General features: G+C 39.0%; 1 protein-coding gene across 8 annotated transcripts in view; it reads right to left on the reverse strand.

Annotated features, from left to right (window-relative positions):
* The window catches only part of LOC126391181 (uncharacterized), a 65,536-nt gene that overhangs the window by 29,237 nt on the left and 15,335 nt on the right, over positions 1-20,964 (reverse strand). Inside the window, exons 14-29 of one of the 8 annotated variants that reach the window (XM_050045751.1) lie at positions 20,510-20,651; positions 20,340-20,372; positions 18,790-18,818; positions 18,020-18,299; positions 15,956-15,999; positions 15,791-15,864; positions 15,311-15,525; positions 14,926-15,191; positions 14,663-14,806; positions 13,934-14,069; positions 13,748-13,777; positions 12,777-12,821; positions 10,915-10,940; positions 10,497-10,755; positions 9,089-9,136; positions 5,817-7,476 (exon numbers count right to left, since the gene is read on the reverse strand). In XM_050045751.1, the coding sequence (XP_049901708.1) occupies positions 9,117-9,136; positions 10,497-10,755; positions 10,915-10,940; positions 12,777-12,821; positions 13,748-13,777; positions 13,934-14,069; positions 14,663-14,806; positions 14,926-15,191; positions 15,311-15,525; positions 15,791-15,864; positions 15,956-15,999; positions 18,020-18,299; positions 18,790-18,818; positions 20,340-20,372; positions 20,510-20,651 (1,743 nt within the window). In that variant the 3' untranslated portion in view covers positions 5,817-7,476; positions 9,089-9,116. Of the gene's footprint in view, positions 1-5,816; positions 7,477-9,088; positions 9,137-10,496; positions 10,756-10,914; positions 10,941-12,776; positions 12,822-13,747; positions 13,778-13,933; positions 14,070-14,662; positions 14,807-14,925; positions 15,192-15,310; positions 15,526-15,790; positions 15,906-15,955; positions 16,000-18,019; positions 18,300-18,789; positions 18,819-20,339; positions 20,373-20,509; positions 20,652-20,964 lie in introns of those variants that run through there. The other 7 variants (XM_050045743.1, XM_050045744.1, XM_050045745.1 and 4 more) reach the window with 7 other exon arrangements.

Below are 20,964 nucleotides of genomic sequence, written 5' to 3' on the forward strand. Positions count from 1 at the left end.
TTCATTTAAAAACTGCATTTTATGTTTACTTGTGTTATCTTTGACTAATGTTTAAATTTGTTTGATGATCTGAAACATTTAAGTGCGGAAAACATGCAAAAAAGTAAGAAATCAGGAAGGGGGCAAACACTTTTTCACACCACTGTATATGTATACACACACACACACACACACACACACACACATATATACACACGTGTCCAAACGTTAGTAGGTTTTTGGAGGAAAACAGCCGCCCTCTAGTGAATACAGTAGATAACAACAAACAGACCCTGGCCCTATGCTTCAGACTTTTGATGAAATTGCACCTTCATTTCTTAATGTATGGTCAAGTGGATTTATTTCCTAAATATAAGGACACAAATCAACCACACAAGGAAACACATAAAAGGTACAGATATGGTAGGCTGACCAAACGTCCTCTTTTGCCCGGACATGTCCACTTTTCACATCCCGTCCGGGGTTTTTTTTGAAAAACTGATGATGATGTCCGGTTTTCCGTGTGTTTTTGTGTGTGTGTGTGTGTGTGTGTGTGNNTATGTTCAGGTGTTGTCACGTAAATAACAGTGCCCAAGCAATAAACAGGACAGACAATAGGATTTTATTTATTTTTACACTACATTTTCACTGAAAGCTGACCGAATCCGACCCGAGCCCAAATACAATTTATAGCTACATTTTTGACCAAACCCGGCACGACCCGTCGGGTACCGTCGGGCTCGGATCGCCACACTGAATTTCTGTCTTTAAGAGATATTATTTTGTAATATAACTGAATTTTCTATCCATACATATACATTTTAAATATATTAAAATTATAAGGCAGCTTTGAGTAAACTGCGAGTATCATTTAAGTAGGCTATGTCGTGGCAGGCCAAGTGTCCTCGTTTTTTGGAAAATCAAAATATGGTCACCCTAAGATATTGACTGGAATGAAACAACTCCACAGTCTGCACTGACTCCGTAAGTTTATAAAAATAAAGTAAAAAAAAAAAAGACTGGTGATATTCTATTGTTTTCTAATTGTCAACAAACCAGAATGAAAAGAACAAAACCAAAAGTGTGTTACTGTTCATCTCTCTCAATACCTGTCAAATCCCTCAGCCGGCGTATGACACTCAACGTCGAACCCATTTGTTCCTGCTGGAGAGCAGCTGTGCACCGTAGTTTGTTTCACCAACCTTAGTGAAACAAGAGTAAATATTGCATTCGTTATGGATAATTTTCGGCTGCAAATTGGGTGTAGTAGTGAGTAAGATTAAATTATAAAACTGAACTGCAAATCTGCAAAATCTATTCACTGTATTTTATTTTCAGTTCTGATGTTTTACTCTTTGTTTTAAATAGTTTAATTGTATATTAACTGACATTTCTTTCTTTTATACTCCCATTATGTTTTGTTACCACATTTGTTCAGTATGTTGCATGTTGTTATGATGCTTTGATGTTGTAGACAACCTGAGCTCAGTGACAACAGGCATTTAGTGAGATGACTGCGTATTTAATACACCTACCTTCTGCCACTGTATTATTTACATCAGTTGCTGCAACTGAGGATTAAGGCGCTGTAAAAAACAAACAAACAAAAATGAGGGAAAATAATAATTCAGAACACTGTGCAATATTGTTCTTAGACGTTATGCATTCCTCTGTTGTCTCATATACATCTTTCTTTAAACCTCAAAGTAGAGCTGCAACTTGATTATTTTTATTTGTGATTAATCTGTCTGAGCAGGCAAAGGCAGCACTAAAACACAAGGACATCGTTGGCCGAGTGCAGCAGGGGAGGAGTGGTCTTGGTCTTGGGGACAGCACACCAGCCTGGAACAAGGCCACTCCGTCCCAGAGATGCAAGCTCGTGGTTCAGGAGGTGCGTCGGGAAGAGGAAGCAGGAAGGTGCGCAAACGCTGTGGCGCAGGCAAAGCAAGGGCAGTGGATGACGTGGGAAGGAGTGGAGAAGAGATCTCCTGGCAAGAGCTGTGGGAAATGGAGGCATACAGGGCAAGCTTTACCATCAGGGCTGCCTATGACGTCCTTCCATCTCCCAAAAACCTCAGCCGGTGGTATGGTGAAGACCCCACATGCCCATTCTGTCCAAGTCCAGCAACACTTAAGCACATCTTGGTGGGCTGCAAGACCAGCCTCACCCAAGGCCGTTACACCTGGCGGCACAACCAGGTGTTAAAGTGTCTTGCAGCAGTGTTGGAAACTCGTGCCAACACCCCTCCTCCCCCGTCATCCCGCTGGCAGGCAACAACATCTGTCCGGGAGGGCAAGGGTCAAGCCAGTCTCGCCACCTCAAGACCAGACAGTGGGCAGCTAGGCAGGGCACGGGATTGGAAGCTGCTGGCAGACTTGGGCCAGAAGCTCTGCTTTCCAGCTGAGATCATGTCCACCAACCTGCGACCAGACCTTGTGCTATGGTCAGCCTCGCTCAGGCACATGTATATTATCGAGCTGACAGTGCCCTGGCAGAGTGCAGTGGATGAGGTCTACAAGCGCAAGAAGATGAGGTACGCTGAGCTTGCAGCCGATGTACAATAACAAGGCTGGAAAGCAAAGGTACGACCAGTAGAAGTCAGCTGCAGAGGGTTCGTAGCCACCTCAACATCCAGGCTACTCCGGGAGATGGGAGTACGAGGAAAGGCCCACCGGCAGGCCGTCAAGGACCTCTCCAGAGCCGCTGAAAAGGGGAGTCAGTGGCTTTGGATAAAAAGGAAAGGACTCCACCTGGGCCCTCAAATGATTAGATGGTATCTAGGGGTCGAACCTGGGATGCTGGGATTCACTGCTGAACCCTCTGGAGGTGTCGTGGGCCAATCAGCGAAAGACCAAGGAAGGAGGGTGCCCACTTGATAACCCAGAGGATGCCATCTCTCACTTGACCATCCCACAGAGTCTAGCAGTGTCTCAAGTGTGCAATAAGGGATATTAACATCTAGTCCTACACAACAGATCTGTCGATTATTTTCTCGATGAATCTATTAGTTACAAATTTTTGTAGACCAAACAAGCGATTGATAGGGATGATAAATCATTAGAGCAGGTATAAACACACATTATGAGGCTCACTTAAAGGTATACTATGCAGTTACTGTCGGTTACTATACGTAACAGTATCGACAAGGAAAGTGAAGACCCCCAGATCCTCTCTCATTTGCTATATTTGCATTTTTTTTCTGTGGTGTGTCCACAATTTTCTTGCTGCTTCTTGGATATGTGTTACTTACAGTCTGGCACCTGGTTGCTACCTTTTAATGAAGTCCAGACGGCACCTCAGGGCTGTGCCAATGAACCTCGCATACATGTATGTACATGTACATGTAAGAAGAAAATAAGAAAATACAGACAGAGGGCAGAGTCTAAATAAACAGGGCTGTAGATAAATACATTTGTATGGACAGATGTTGTTTCTGGTTGTTATTTATTTTGGGGGGATTTTTTGTTGTTATCATTGATGTTACTGTTCTGATCTTTATTTAAAAAATGACATGTCTCTTAATTTTTTGCTGCTGTATCGAAAATGGTATCGAGTATTGAATATTTTCCTGGGTATCGATATCGAGTTTGAAATTTTAGTATCGTGACAACCCTACCGGGTGGACCTGTTAAACCGGACCGAACTGGTTAAACCGGAAATCAGCACAAGCCTAACTGGGTGAAGCTCTTAAACCAGACCAAGGCTATTCAAGAGAAGGCTGCGACACGGGGTCAAACATGGGGGGATTGCACATGCGCAGTAACATCTGGTCTGCACTTTCACTGTCACCCCCCAGAATCGCAGCTCAAGTTACATTGCGCATGTGCAATCCCCCCATGTTTGACCCCGTGTCTCAGCCTTCTCTTGAATAGCCTTGAACCAGACCGAACAGGTTAAACCGGAAATCGGCACAAGCCTAACCGCCACACACTTTATTACTTTTGTACGTTTCTATACATTGTTAATGTTTTTTTTATGATTTTGTTTTTCATTTAGGAAAATCCTGCATAGTATACCTTTAAAAGACAACTTAAAAAAAATCAATGAAAACACTTACATGAAGGAATGTGTCAATCATAAAGATAGTAAACGCACTAGCAGAAATAATTACATGGCACATAATGAGCTTCTGATGCAAAACTTTGATCCATCATAATGTAAAGCACATTCCTCATACATGTACCACAGCAGCTATATAACGGGTGGGTCCCAGATATAATTTGATTTACTGAGCAGATTAATCTGTACAGGGTTGTAGTGCTTTCAAAATACAGTGAAGTAAAAGAATTAAGTAGAATAACTTGGAAATACTCAAGTATAAATACCTTAAGTACAGTTGCTTAACATGGGTGTGTGTGTGTGTGTGTGTGTGTGTGTCTCGTTGAACGTCGTCTTTGCTGTTTCTTATATTCTAGTTTCTGTTTTAATAAACTGTCTTGTCAAAGCACTTTAGCAACTTCAGCCAGCACCCTGTTGTTCACATACTGACGTTAGAAAAGTGTTCGTTACTGTAACGTTACCACGGTTTTTACACATTAATGGAGCTCAAGTTAAAACCATGACAGTGAAAGTAAGAGTTAAAGTAAGTTTTACAAACCGTTTTAAAACAGCTCGTAGCTTCAGCTGTCAGAGATAAAGTCCGTCCAGTTGTTATGACAGCGGTAAATCATGTCTGGTTGAGTTGACAGGGCTTGGGATCGAAGTGTCTCCCGAGTTCCGCCCGTTGGAGAGCCGTTTCCCGTGGTGTCCTCCTACCCTTTTCCACCAAAGCAGTTCCAGTGCTGGTTCGGGGCCAGTGTTTAATTTCGACCGACAAAAGAACTGGCTCTGGGCCAAAAAAACTGATTCCAGAGTGGCACCAGTTCTTTGCTGGACTACAGAGACGGGTATGGCTGCAGCTTGAAGCCTCTCGTCTCATGGCAGGATCTGTATAAAATGTGAGGTGCCGTAACTCGCCACACCAGCAGGTGGCGACATTATCTCATATGAGGTAACTGTACCAAGTGGTCTCTAATGAAGAGCCCATCTACCATTGGCATCCTTAACAATGACAACTGGACACAGGGACAGAAGTTAGCCGCTGTCCGTTTCCAGAGAGCATGGGGAATGTATGAGCACATATTTCTTTTTATGTTTAGCATTTGAAATAAAAATGGATCATTTGTAAGGATAATATTATCGAGATGCTAATTTTCAGTAGCGCATTAATTTTAAATCCCATTATGTGTTAGCTTCTAGCTAATGGACTCATTTGACACAGGGTTGCAGTGGTGAAAAAGTACTTAGAGCTCTTACTTAGGTAAAAGTACAAAAGAAACGAAAAGTTTAAGTACTCATCATGCAGGACGGTTGATTTCAGACCAAATAAAACTACTGATGCATATGTTGCTTTAATGTTTAATGTTGAGGCTGGTAAATGTGGGGCTTGTTTTGCAGGTAGCACTCAAGTCTTATGTTTATCCATCATAACTTATTTGTTAATTTTATTTTTTTAGATTCGGACTCTCATAGAAACTAATAGTAATAAGCTTTATTATAATGGGCTTTATTTATATAGCACCTTTCATACAAGACATGCCCAACCTGATGAAGAAGAGAGCATGAAAACATTTGATGAATGAAGCACTGGAATTAATGTACTAATGTACTGGAGAACCAGTAAGCACTACTAAGTTGAAATAAGTATCCAGTAAGATCTGTGAGCATCAGTTCTCACTCAGACATTTTAACCCAAAAAACACATTCTTCTTTTAATCTGTGATATTTATTTATATAAGTGTGTTTTACTGACACGTGTATGTTTTTGCCGTGCTGCAAATTTCCCACTTGGGACAACTAATCTACATGATGAGAATCTTTAACAGACACAGAAGCACAAAGCGTCAAGAATAATAATCCTAACACATATTTACTTTACACCACTAATCTTGTCTCATGTATCGAACATTTGACTCAAAAGCAAAGACCCGCACTTAATAATCAGAGGAATTTATTTTAAAATAGAAAACATTGTGAATCACCCTCCTCCAGTAAAAACTTAACAGCCATCATTGTTGTAACCTGGTGAATTAAGAGCACACAGTACATTCATATAAAAGACAGATGCATTTGTATACAGCATCTTTCAACATCAAGGCCATGCAAAGTGCTTTATGCAAGACATAAAAATAGTTTGAGAAAATACATACAGTAAATATAAAAATACATACAAATGGGATTTTAAGAAATAATTAAATAAAACCGAACAGGATAAACCTAGGAATAAAAAAATACACAAAATACTGTATGTGCTTTATTCTGAACAATAATCAAAGATTTGTCTCTTTGAATCTTAAAAAATGTGAGGGGAGTAGGTGTTATAAGATTTGTTTTTACCTCAGTAACCTCAGAAACCTCACCCTGTGGGCCTGTAAGCTCCTCCACACTTCACTCATGTTTACATCCTGCTTTAATAAAGTGTTCGACCAGCTTCAGGCTCAAATGTCTACACCATCAGATGGTCTGTGAACCATCGTGGTAGTTTTTTTTATTTTTTATAAATACATTTGTTCCATTTTTACATGTAACATGAAATAGTGCTATGTTTTTGTATTTCTTAAACATCATCAGAGCAAAAGAAGATCTCTTTACCCCCCTTACTCCTTTAATTCTGTAAAGTGGTTAATAGATTTCTTTTCACTCACTGTGCTGATAGAAAAAAATAAATGAGCCACCTGATCTGTTGCTATGAGGATTTTCATCCTTAAAAATATTTACAATTATTTTATACTTCTTGTGTATGAGTATGTATATACATGTGCATGTAAGGGGGTGTGTATGGGCATACAGATTTAAATGAAGGTATATATAGGGTGGGCGTATAGAGTATTTAGATATTTATGCTGGTATGTATATAAGGTTGACACACAGAGTATTGTAATGAATTTATGTGTATGTATATATGTGCTTATTATCTGACTCATGGATAGGATGATATAAGATTAAAACGGGGTGGTGGTAGAGGGGTAGGATTAAATAAGTTTTACTTCTTCCTACTCCTTTTTGAACATGTAAATGGTACTGACAGATCTAAGCTATTCGGTTTCATTTTATTTTTCCTTTTGTCTTGTTTTGTTGTTGGGTTCTTTTTTATTTTTTCTATTTTTAACTCTTTACATGTTCAAAATAAAGCAATCAATCAATCTTGTAAAAACTTTGGAAAAATCAGTTTGACTGAAAAGAATAAAAAACTCATGTTTCCTCTTGTGCTCCTCGATTCTAGAGATCACAGTATCCTTACATTACTGAAGAAATCACTGTTGCTGCAGAGATTAATACAGCCTCACTTCTGCGACAGGTTTATCATGATGCCAACTTTTGGTTTGTGTCATAATTTATCAGTTCAAAGTGAGGATGAATTACAGCCAGCATGTATTAGATGTTGTGTAGAGTCAGACAGATGTGTCTCTGCTCTCTTTCTGGATCAGTGCAGACAGATGTTCATCCACGGAGTTTCTCTGAAGAAAGGAAATTTAACAATCATTGACATCAGCTCATAATCAGTTGCTTTACATAAAATATAATTCAAGTCTTTCCTTGTAAAAAAAATTGAAGTCTACAGTCATGCTAGAGACTCTGTGAAGCTGTATGCTGGCATAATAATGAATGTCATTAGTTTTGCAGCAATCTCAGAACCCATTGGCTTTCGGTCTAATAACGATAAGTGTTTGAGGGCAAGGGCAAATGTATCAGGCTGATACGGTGTAGCTGAGCCAAGACTTCCTCTTCCGTGCACAGACAAACATACCTGCATATGAATGCAGATAAATGTTAAAAAAGCTAATATAAAGCTAACTTGTCATAAGATTCTAGCCGATGGGTTCTGAGATTAAATTTCAGCCAGTGTGTTCCACATCTCCTCATGGACCTGCCATTCAAACACGACTGGTCAATACTACTCAGACTACAAACTGAAACCAGAACACTTCCATGGTCTGCCAAATACCTGCAAAACTAATCTGTTTTAACGGAGATACTGACCCATGGACACTGTCTATATGTGTTACATTAACGCACATTATCTCTACACATTGCACATATTTGCTCTACTGTGGACCTTTACAAATCTCCTGACTAATATTTTTGCACATCTTGCACAAAACTGTGCAGTCTTCTTATTCTGAAACAGCTATATTTTACATATTTGTTGTTTCAGTATTTAAAAAAAAAATCTTATTTCTATGTCATATGTCATATTTTTATTAGAACTTTTCTATTCTAAATTAATATTCTTGTGTGCTGCAATACTTTGCCTTCTTTTTATTTCCTCCAAATATGTTTATTATATGGTTAATATATGCACCCAAAACCAAAGCAAATTCTTTGTAAGTAAGAACTGACTTGGGAATAAATCTGATTCTGATTAGTTTTGCAGGTATTTGTCAGACTCCCGGGAACACTGCTCAGCCCTGTTTCCAATTTTGCCCAGTGGCTCCTCGTGGTAATTCAGAAAAAAAAACAAAAAACAACCAAGGTCAATTATGACTCATTTCTATGATGAATTTATAATCCATGGAGGTTTTTCATGTTTGTAAAACTTCCCTCGAGCTTGAGCTGTTTAAAAAAATCTGTGACATCATCTTATTGTAAAGTCTATGAGCCGAGCAGGAGCTCGCGGGAAGAGCCAGCAGGAGAAACACTACTGCTTGTATTCAGTGGACCACATATCCTGGAAGTAAACCTGGAAGCTAGAATACACCAGGCAAGCAATTCCCATTCAGGCCTCTAGGAAAGGTGCTTGGCTTTTATACCAATTTAAGTAGCAGCCAAACAGTGAAATTACAACGTACAGGTCCGTCACGTGATGCCATTGGGCCCAAAAAGGCTTTTCCCCATTAACTTACATTGGGAAAGCACATCTGTAAATCAGTGGGTACATTGTTTTTAGCATCACAGCATCTACGAAATGACTCATGTTAGTATCAGGCTTTAATCCATTCGGTCTGATAACATTTGGAAAGTGCTAATAAAACATTTAAAGTTCTCACATTGACACATGCAGTGAAGAAAATGACTTTAAAGCCACAGTATGATGTTTATGTAACATGTTATCATGGTTTGGGCACATACCTCCCTCTGTGGTGTTCACACCAGATGCTCAAGCTGATGATCCTGCAGCTGCAACACATTTAATGAAAATTAAATTAGGCTAAAAGCAACCATGTTTGCTTTGTTTCTAATAAACCAGAACATGTAGGCACACAGGTAAAGGCCTTTTCAGGCATGGAAGATGAATCATTGCTGCCTTCATCAACAGTATCTGTTAGAGGGATAGTTTGGATTTTTGAGGTTGGGCTGTATGAGGTACTGATCCACTGTCAGTGTATTACAAACAGTCAATGGCAGTCGACGCCCCCAGTTTGGAGAATCAGCCAAGAACACGTCACTATTTGTGTATATTTTTTTGTATATATTTTTCTACTATTGTTCATCTCGTTGTGCTTTGGTACACAAGTATGACTGTACAATGACAATAAAGATTTATATTCTGACTCCCTCGCACTTTTCACCGCCCCCAATGAAATTTGATCTTCGCAGCAGCAGCAGACAGCTGAGTGGAGCTCCCTCTGCAGCTTCTGAGACAAACTAAACAAAACACTTGTAGGCTCCTCCACAAACATAAACCTTATTAAAGTTGTCATAATGCATTTTACAATGCAAGATAAGTTGAATATAGTCCCTTGCCACGCCGCTGATGTGAAAAGCCCCCCCCCCAGTTTATCCGGTTGATGTGAATTAAACCGGGTGGAGCTCTTAAACCGGACCGAACCGGTTAAACCGGAAATCGGCAGCCATCTCCGTCACCACCTAGTCTGCACAGCTACATGAGCTTCATGAGCCTATCAGTCTTAGAGTCACCAGTTGACACCCCTCGATTACAAAATCTTCCTGTAGAGTCTAAGCACCAAAGACTTTTCTGTCAGATCTTAATCATCACATATCATCTGTTAATCGGTACACCTGTAATCTGTAATACACAATTATCTTAACTTTATTCACCTGTCTCTCCTGATTGAACTGTTACTATAGACAACATCTATAACTAAGTTACTCACTCACTGTGAGGACTACAGCAAACATTAGTTTTGCCCATGATAACTTCATCTACATAATACAATCATGACCTGTACTCACAATATGTAAATTCAAAAGCTACATGACTGTCAACATGTATTTTCAGTGGGGCGTTGGTAGCTTAGTGGACAGTGCCGGCGCCCCATGTATAGAGGCGATTCCTCGCTGCAGCGGTCGCGAGTTCGACTCTGGCTTGCAACCCTTTATGCATGTCATCCCCCCACTTTCTCTGTCTCCCCATTTTACACTATCCTGTGCATTAAAGGCAAAAAGCCCAAAAAATAATCTTTAAAACATGTATTTTCAATGAAGAGCTACCCTGCATACAAAGTTTCTGATTTATAGTTTAAGTATAAGATGGTGCCCCTGAATATGCTACTGCTGTTTTTGTTCCACAACTTACCTTCTGACCCTGAGCTGGTGTCTGACAACAGCTGCACCAGATCATTCCTGGGAATTTCCTTTAAAATATCTTTGGCCACCTCCACAGACTCTTGGGTGTAGGTCTGCAGCATCAGATCAACCAGGTCTACCCTGTCAGTGTTCTCCCGTTGGTACTTTGTGATGCGTGGGAGGCGCCACTTGAATTCTTTGAACTCTTCACTTTTCAACTCTTTCAGCATATTCAGAAGCTTCTCTCCCTCCGCTGTGATTGCTGCTTCCTGATAAATTCAAAGTGAATAAATAAATGGATATGATTTAACTATGTCATTTAACTATAACATTATGTATTGGTGGACAATATTATTGCTGAGAAGCTCACTGACTGCAGCATCAGTTGTGAGAGAACCATCAAATTTAAGGCATGTGAGATCACTCACCTGGTGTTTGTCCACTGAGTGTTTCTCTGAGGAGAAAGAAAAAATGTTACATGAGTGACTGATTTAAAATCTGACCATGACTATTTTGCATCAGATTCTTGATTCATAAAGATAAACTATACAAAGAGGTTTATCACATAATGACCGACGTCGCTGGCAGCAGGTCATTTCAACATTGCTGATAAATTCTGAGTAACTTGACGAAAGGCCAAAATTAAACTTGCCATTTTTGCATCGTCTTTCCAGTCGATGGTTTTGTACTCAGTAAAAGATCTTTTGTGAGCAAAGAACCTCCACTCTCTGACAATCATGAGTGCTTTTGCAGTTTCAACAGCTCCAACAGAGTGATACGTCTTCTCTCTAGTGGACTACACCAAGTCAGTGTCTGCACCAAGTCAGTGTCAGGAGTCAAAACAAAATGATTGCTCCTCTTCATAATTACTAGACCCTTTTACACTGCTTCTTTGAGGCAGGAATTTCACACCATTATACCGCCTAGCAGTTTTGTATAAATGGTACAGCTGCAGATAGGGCTGCTCGATTAATTGAATTTTAATCTAGATAACGATTTGGGCTTTCAACAATTATGAAAACAAAACAATCGACATAAGACGATAATGCGCTTCTTGTCAGTTTACTCTCGTTGACTTGTGTTGCAAATCAAATGCACCCGGAAGCTGCGCATGCGCAATACTGCCCCCTCCTCTCCTCTACAGCGTGCAGAAAATGGCAGAGGGAGCGCGAGAGAGGTTGGTCTGTGTGTGTGTGTGTGTGTGTGCGCGCATGTGTGCGCGCGCACGCATCGGGGCCGAACTCCACTGTGCACGATACAGAGTGCAGAGGAGAATTGTAAACGCGCGACCATGTAGAGACAGACATGATATACCATCGTGTAAATAATATAAGTCATCGCGTGCGCCGCATAATCGTGATTTCGATTTTGACCGAAATAATTGTGATTTTTCCATAATCGAGCAGCCCTAGTTGCAGAGTGAAGGGACAGAGCTGTATCTCCTTTAAGGCGGCATCGGAGGTGGTAACAGTGCCGAGGCAACCAGGCAGGATGGGATCGTTGGCCAGACAGATGTGACAGTATGACAATGTGTTACATGTGCAATCCACCACTGAGAGATTTAAAAAGAAGGTGGTAAGAGTTAGTAGCTAACTCAAAGAAGAAGAACAGCAGCTGAAAATGTCCACGTATTGGGAAAACAATCAGGTCTGTGAGCTCCTTACCTTACATATAACAGGGACGGTAAATGATTATAGTTGCCATGTCATGCTATTGTTATTGTTGAGAAAGTAATACTGACATATATTATATGTCACACTAGAGGCCAGCACTGTTGTGTTATATGTCGCACCTCTTTTGGTTCCATGATGCCAGCATGCTGTCTAAAATCACACACTGGAGCGACATGATGCCGCTGTTGTTTGGTTCTGTGTAAAATGCAAATACGGCTTAAAGAAGGGACTTCGTAGCAGCCCTATAGCGTGATCTCTGTGTAAAAATGGCTAATGACACAGCAGAAAAAGCTGGCTATTGTTTCTTTCTTTTTTTTTTTTTTTACTTAATTTATTCTAAATTTGCTCTTCCTGCGTGTTTTTGAATCACTCCATAGATTAATGTCTGAAAAGACAACATTTCTGTCATTTCAGATGAGCATCTAAGATGAACTAAGGCAAATTCTTTTAGCTTAACACTTACAAGTAAAACTGAAAACACCAGGCCACAGTAACAAATGTTCAGGTGATAAATACTTCGCAGATGGATTAAGTTGAAAGAAAACTGAAAATTAGAGGTTGGTTTAAAAACAGCTTTGCTGTAGTGTTTCATATTCAGAAAACAGAAAACAGCTCACTGTAACTTGGACCAGGCATGGAGGATTGTCCAGCTGTCTCTGTGACTGCAAAAACAGGCATAGACACAATGTTCAATTAAAAAAACTGGTTTAAGATATAAACATAATAAAAATATTAACAATGTTGACATTGCATTCTGGTAAACAAAAACAAAAAAAAACATTGGTAAACACTGACATCCAAACAGTGTTTAGACATATTTACATCAGGCATAAATTAGGCTGATTCAATGGGCAGTCCTAAATTTCCAGAATTTGGTGTACTAGTACACCTTACTTGCTGTTGGATGGAAAAACTAGAGTTTGGGATTACTTCTATGGCTATGCAATACTGGGAGAGGAGCCATTACGAAAGCGGTGAGGAGTAAGCAGAGTAAGACTTTTGGTTTATGATCTAAGGCACAAATAACATCATCAACCAACCTAACATTGTAAGCCCATACTGTCACTAAAAGAGCTCTTCACCCCCCCCCCCCCCCCCTTTTTTTTTTACCCAAAGCCAGCAAGATCCTGGTGGTGTCTCTATGTTAAGGACAAATGTCATTACAGTACACTGTATACCAAGAAGAGGATGGGTGCACAAACACAAAACTGGACTGGAACCAGCAGCCATCTTAACCAACTTTATTATTAAACCCAGCTTTATTATTATTATTCCCTACATTTTTTGGTTGACTACTCCTGCTGCATGCCCTGAGCCACAAACATCATTCAAATTTCAAAGTTCAGCTCTTTCAGGACATTTATGTGATTTTGAAGCAGGTCAATTATCAGATTTTTCACCGGCCCGACTTTATTTTTGGAAGCATGCCATTCTTATTCTAACAGTAGTACTGATAGAAAACGCTGAGTTGGTCCTGCCTTAGCTTTTTTTGAAGATGTGTGTTTGTCTTGGAGTAGCACAGCGAACAGGCAGAAAGACAGTGTATAAGAATGACTCTTTCAAATACAAATTATTTTAAATGACTCACCTTGTGCATGGCCAGTGCTTTGCCATTCACCTGAGAAAAAAAGCAGAGGTAAAGAAAACATGGACATGTAACTGATTTACTGCCTTTATGTAACATCACACATCTGCTACACTAATGATATTTAATAAAATCAAAGTGGTACACAGACAGAGTGGATAGGTTCTTGTGGTATTGTTTAAAACTGACCTTTCAGAATTTCACTGGTCCAAACTGGCTGATGCCCATTTTTTGGTGTGAGCATGAGCTTAAAGTCTTTGTCTGGATTTTTAACGACCACTTCATAGAAGTTTGGATCTGTGCTGTCATATCTGAGCTTTAATGTCTGTGAAAGGAAAAAATAATAAATAAGAAGTCAGACTTTGAGCAAAGTGCACCAGGAGAGTTTTTTTCTTTCGTCATATGAGGTTAAGTTGTGGTGTTTTTTTCACTTCCATCAAAGACATCTGAGACAGAGACAGAAAAAATAATATCTACTGTATATTGCCAAATATTGCTAAAATGTCTGGCTAAAATTGAAGACCACATGGAGCAAGGCATGGTCATGCTTGCAGATATTTTAATGTGTTTAATATTTCCTGTATCATCAGCTGATTTTAGGTTTGAAGCACATAAAAGTAGCCTGACATTGCCAGACCAAATAGCAATAGCAAATAAAACATAAGCTTGCTGTTTATTATGCTATTTTCAGTGGTCCATGTCATAATTTATTTATTTATTTGGCATTCAAGAACCTCATCTGCTGTAAGGTTTTGGTGATACATCCAATTAAATTTCCAGAACAATCTGAACTGAAATAATCACCTTAATGTGAATTTTGGATGTTTTCTTTCAAATAGTCTGAGAGAAGACATGTTATGGAAGCAAAATAGCCTCAAAATTTCAAAATTGACAACTGCACAAAAAAAGTGTGTTCACCTGGGGTGCCTCGCCTTGAGGATAAATTTCTGCACCATCTAGATCTGTTGTTAAGATGAACCAGTCATGCATTTTCAGGGGCTTCGCTGGATTTGACTTTCGGATTCCTTTGTATCTATCAGATATTTCCGTTTTGTCCAATTCCTGTAGAAGATACAAAACATACATTTTTCTTGTTGGTGTTGTGTATTTATCTATGTATTTATAGTGCTATTCTGTATCTTATCATGACTGGTATTGTTGACAGTAAGATATGAAATAACCTTTATTAGATCCTGATCAGGAGGGATCAGGTAAACATGAAGTGTGAGGGATGTTTGAGATGATGCTGTGAGGACCTTGCTATATATTAACACCCTACAGTATATTTCAACTGGAAGGCCTAATTTCACCAGGACCATTTTCAGAGAGAAAACTGGTTCAGACAGCTTGACATGGGACGATGTGACCTCAGACACTTTTTCCACAGCATCTCCACAGTCATCTATGTGTAGGACTGCAAACTTGTCTAATATTGTAGGATTGTCATCTGCACAAAACAAAAGCACAGTAAGTTTAGAGAAAAGGATTGCATCAGTTTTTGTACTCGTGCTGTCAGAAACAAATATGAGCATTATATTTTTCATTATTTTCTTCATGTCCACTTACCTATGCAGATCCAGTGTGGCAGGTACACTACATCTAACTTCCCAGCAATGACTGTGATGTCCATCAGGGGCCCTGCAGGCATGTACTTCATGCTTTCAATCCTCTCCAAGTGTCCACTCAAAGAGCAAAACTGGTACTTAAAGCTGACCTTTTCCTTACAGACCCAGCGCAAGCCAGAGACACTGCATTCAAAGTTTCCTGCTCCAGACTGTAGGCTAAAATGTGAATGAAAAAAAAAAAGAGTTTGTGTCTATGCACATGAAGGAACAAATCAGAGTAAATGTAAACTTAGAGAGTATCTGCCTTGATTCTATTTCAGAGTAAATGTAAACTTAGAGAGTATCTGCCTTGATTCTATTATTGTAATATTGCTTTAAAAATCTTTTTATTTTCCTTCTGTGAAAAATCTCAAGAACCAAGTGGTTGTGTTTCCTGTAGTTCCAGTTTGCTGTGACGCAGTATTTAGGATGTAATCTTTACCTGTAAGTTGGAGCCTCATCAGCATCTGTACAGTTCACTTCAGGATCAAGTTTAGTCCAGTCACTGGAGTCCTGCTGCAGAGGACAATCATTTTCACAGATTAGTGCAGATGTGTCTTTTTGAAACAAAACATAAAGGAACAAATGAATGAATGTAAGGGATTACCGTAACACTTCCACAACCCTCAAACTCCAAGCTTCCTGAAGGCCCTTGTGAAGACACACATTCTTATGTTTTAAATTATGTTATTTTAATATTTAAATCACATTGTAACTTTTTTTGTTTATTTTTAGCTGCTTTAACACTATGTGCTACACAACTCTGCTATAATATGCGAGCAATATGTTACTAACATATTAACGAAATTGTTTTCACAAAATACAGAGATTATGTGGCAGAATAACAATGCATCCTCAAGATGAAGTTTCGTGAAATCCGATTTCTCGGGTATGTTTTTATATTTGATATTCTGTGTCAGCACATACATTGGTGAGAATAAAAGTACATTTTTTAAATGTACATTTTTTTAAACTCATAAATTTTTAATGATGTTAATAAGGGTCTAGTTATTCTGGGTTTCCTTGTTTTCTGTGTGTAGTCATGCTAGCTGCTCTGTGAGGCTATACTTTAGGTACAGCGGTGCTTTCAGATAAATTCTAACATCAGCATGCTAACACACTCATGATTAGTAGGTAATGTTTACTGTGTTCACTGTCTCAGTTTAGCATGTTACCATGCTAACATAAGCTAATTAGCACCACAAAGTACAGCTGAGGCTGATGGAAATATCATTAGTTTTGATGTATTCATATTTAAAGTAGGGTTGTCAAAAGTATCGATACTCTGAAAAGCATCGATACTCAAACGCTGTATTCGGATACAATACTAATTTACAAAAGTATCAATACTAACAGTGCACACCACCTCAGCGTCTGTCGGGTACGCGCGACGGGTCTGACGGACACGCGCTGTGCAGGCAGCGTCTGGCAGGCACAGAGCCCTCGCTGCAACCCGGCTTGTTGTTGTCGCTGTGCATGCATGCACACATTTCTGTTGCTGTAATATGGCCAGCGCGGCTGCAGGAGGATCAGAGCAGCCAGTTTTGGTCAAAAATGATAAAGGAAAAAGCGCTCTTTGGAAATATTTAGTGAAGTGAACACAGCACGCTGCAGACGGCAGGTACAGCCCCTCCCCTCACTAGCAGCTGAGCAGCTGGTGTCGCCAGCATCAAACTAAAATATAACTTCTAACGTTAATGTGGGAGCTAAGCAGAAAACTTTATCAGTCATGCCCGTCTGTAACATTAATAGACAATGTTAGTTTAACAGGACAACACAATTATGTGTGTCTGAAAAGTTATGTTAACTGTAAAGTCACAGATTGAAGCTGAAAAAACGTTTGGTTTCTCCCGTAACCCCTGGTTCTCTGATCACATAGTGAGGTAGAAACAGGAGCATCCTGAGCCTAAACTACCAACTCTATTTGATCAGCAACGAAAATATGGTGCCAATTCACCAGAAGCACAGAAAATAAACAGGGCTGTAGATAAATACATTTGTATGGACAGATGTTGTTTCTGGTTGTTATTTATTTTGGGGGGATTTTTTGTTGTTATCATTGATGTTACTGTTCTGATCTTCATTTAAAAAATGACATGCCTCTTAATTTTTTGCTGCTGTATCGAAAATGGTATCGAGTATTGAATATTTTCCTAGGTATCGATATCGAGTTTGAAATTTTAGTATCGTGACAACCCTAATTTAAAGTACTGGACAATAAAAACTCTGATGATAACCTGGGGCCTGTATCACAAAGCGAGATCAACCTTTCCTGGGTTCAAAATCAGGGGATCATCAGAGACAGTAGGATTCACCCACTGGGAACCATCAATGACTGTAGAAAATTTCATGGCAATCCATCCAATGGTTGAGAGATTTCAGTGAAGACTAAAGAGTTGGAGCGACCAACAGACACGCTGACATTGAGCCAGCAGCATGGCTAAAACACTGACTGACCTAAAGTGAGTGACTGTAGTGACTAGGCTGCATACATTACATGATTCTAGATAATAAAACATTCAAAACAAACACGCTAATTCAAATGGCTGCCCAACTGTCTACATGTAAGTTGAATTAAAAATTAGTAACGCTGAAGTAAAATATTACAGATCACGTTCTGCATACCAAGTCTTTGATGCTGGAATAGTATGTGTTTTTCCCCACATCTTACCTTTGGATCCTAAGCTGATTTCTAGCAACCTCTCTGCCATATCAGTCATGTTCATCTCCATTAAAACCTCCCTGGTCACCTCCACAGACTGCTCGCCATAGATCTCCACCATCAGCTTCACTATTTCATCTCTGTCTGCCATCTCCATTCTCTGACTTGAGATTTTTGGGAGGCCTTTCTTCATTGTAGTGTGCTGTAGGACATGTTTGAATTGCTCGAGCTCCCCATAACTTAAATCTTTGAGTGTTTCCAAAAGCTTCTCCATTAGTGGTGTCACTTCCTGTTGGATTTAAAGTGGACAGAGGACATTTATCTAATATCTCTAGAGTAGAGCTGAAACATTAATTCATTTGCATCAATGTGAGTATCTTAGTCATTAAGAGAATATAGTAACAAATAGTATCCACATTAAGGCACAATGATACATTTGGTGAAATCTAATTTTCAGATGACTATAAAAACAAAATATTTCTATGTGTGTTCATTCCTGTGGCATCATAAAAGCACCATAAGATTTAATTTAATGCTATAAACTAGTTATCAGTAATTGTGCTTTAACGACTGTCTCTAACTCTCTCTGTCACTGTGCTACCAAAAGCAGGAATGATCCACCTGATCACATGTTCTCAATGCTTCAACAGCAGATGTGAGGCTTCTGGTTTAAAAAACATTTTCCATCTCTTTACAGTCAAGATGAGGGTAATTTTCAACCTGTAACCATTTAGTGAAAGCTGTGTTGTGTTAAATGTGTCTGATGTGACATTACTCACCTTGTGAAGCGGTTCAGACTTATGTTTCTCTGAGGAGAAAAAAAAGGCTAATTACAGATTCTAAATTAGACTATAAACAACTTCTGTCAGATTTAAGTGCTTTTGAATGAAACATAATAATTAAGGAACAGTGTGTAAACTTTAGGGAGATTCAGTGGCATCTAGCGGTGAATTGAAGACTAAAGCAGTTTCACGTTACAAATCAGTGTTTCACTGATGCTGACTGGCATGTTCGAGACGGGCGATGGTGCAGCACCTCCTAATGTTTGCACACCTTTTTTCTCCAATAACTTAAGATCCAGACGTTAAGGAGGTTTTTACCCGGAGCCGAATTATCAGCAGAGGTCTCCTCCTTTTCAAAACAAACGGACCTGGTGATTTAAACTGGTGAAAACACTGAATAAAGCAGTTTCACATTAAAAATCAGTGGGGGTTTTTTTCTGATGCTCTTGTTGCAATGGGGCTGCTAACTATGGTGGCAGACACGAAAAGAAATGTGAATGGCCTCATTTGTCTATTCTGGGCTGCTGGAGAAATGTGGCGATGAACATGACGATCTTCAGAGATGAGGACGCACTCCCTATGAAAATATAAATGGCTAGCTCAGGGTAACAAAAGCACTACAATTGTTATTTTCAGGTGATTATACACTAATGAAAACATCATTGTTATATTCCATTTCTGTCAATATATCAGATTAGTGATTCTTTCATTTTACACACTCACTTTGTACATAATTTTTAACTTGTATTTTTTAAATATTTTATTGTATTTTCTTTATTCTGTAGAAAATACTGATTCAATGCACTTAACCAAATCAAATTCCTTGTGTATGAAAGCCTATTTAGCAATAAACAGGATTCTTATTCTGAAGTCAGTGGTCATGCTTTAGGTCAAAGTATTTTGCCTCGATATACTGTGACATCAGAGTTCTCTAAAAGAAAAAAATTAACAGCACTTAACACCCGTTGATCTTAAATGTTTTGTGACTGTTTGAGTGGGATAGCTAAATTTTCAAACTTTAACAGGTTTGATTTCATGTTATAGTTTTGGTTGTTTTCCAAAGGCAAATCATAAATTCAAACTCCTTGGAGAAATTCAAACATTTTATCAATGGGAAACATTAACAAGATCATGCTCTGCAGGACGTTGTTTTGTTAGTCACATAATAAGTCTGTATGCAGAAAAGGCTTTAACATTTTAATATTGCTGCTGTATCATAACTTCAGTGGTTATGGCTCTTTTAACAATTTGCCCCAACAATGTGCAGATATTGAGCATGCAGTTGGGATCATTCAGTTTGTTTATATGCAATTCAGTTACCAGGTTTTGTAAATCCACGTATAAATGCAGCAGGTTAGTAATGCCATTTCTCCCCTAGACCTGACCTTCTTTAAGACAGTGTGTTGGTCCTGACTTTTTTTTATTTGGGAGTGTGTCCGTCTCAGAGTTCACGAACAGACGGCAGACAGACAGACAGTGTGGAGCTTTGTCACACTCTGAAATCAAAAGTGCAATTCTTCTAAATATGAATCACTGAAATGTCCTACCTTGTAAAAGACCAGTGCTCCTTTGGTAGTCATCTGTAAACAAACAAAAAATGGTAAAGAAAAAAAAGTATGTGCATCTAACAACATCTGCTTCACTTATGATATTCAATTAAATGAAAGTGGTACACAGACAATGTACATAATGTCTTGTCCCATTATTTAAAACTGACCTTTTCGAATTTTACAGGTCCAAACTGGCTGATGCCCATTTTTTGGTGTGAGCATGAGCTTAAAGTCTGTTTTTTTGTCTGGATTTTTGATTAACACTTCATAGAAGTCTGGGTCTGTGCTGTCATAGCTGAGCATTAATATCTGTGAAAGAAAAAAAATAATATATAAGAAGTCAGACTTTGAGCAAAGTGCACCAGAAGAGTTTATTTCTTTCATCATATGAGTTTTTTTCTTTCATCTGGACCTGGGGTCGGATTTCTCTGTCGCTGGTAGGGCTGTACCCAAATATTCGGATATTCGAATATTCGTTTCTATGGGTAGGTATTCGTTATGAAAATTTGGTATTCGATATTCGTTTTTTTATTTACTTTTTTTTTTTTAATTTAATTTTTTTTTTTTTTTTACATATTTTTTGGTGCTAAATGTAGTCTTTTTGTTGTTGGTAAATGTAGGT

The sequence above is a fragment of the Epinephelus moara genome, chromosome 6, assembly GCF_006386435.1.
Source record: "Epinephelus moara isolate mb chromosome 6, YSFRI_EMoa_1.0, whole genome shotgun sequence".
Lineage (NCBI taxonomy): Eukaryota > Metazoa > Chordata > Actinopteri > Perciformes > Serranidae > Epinephelus > Epinephelus moara.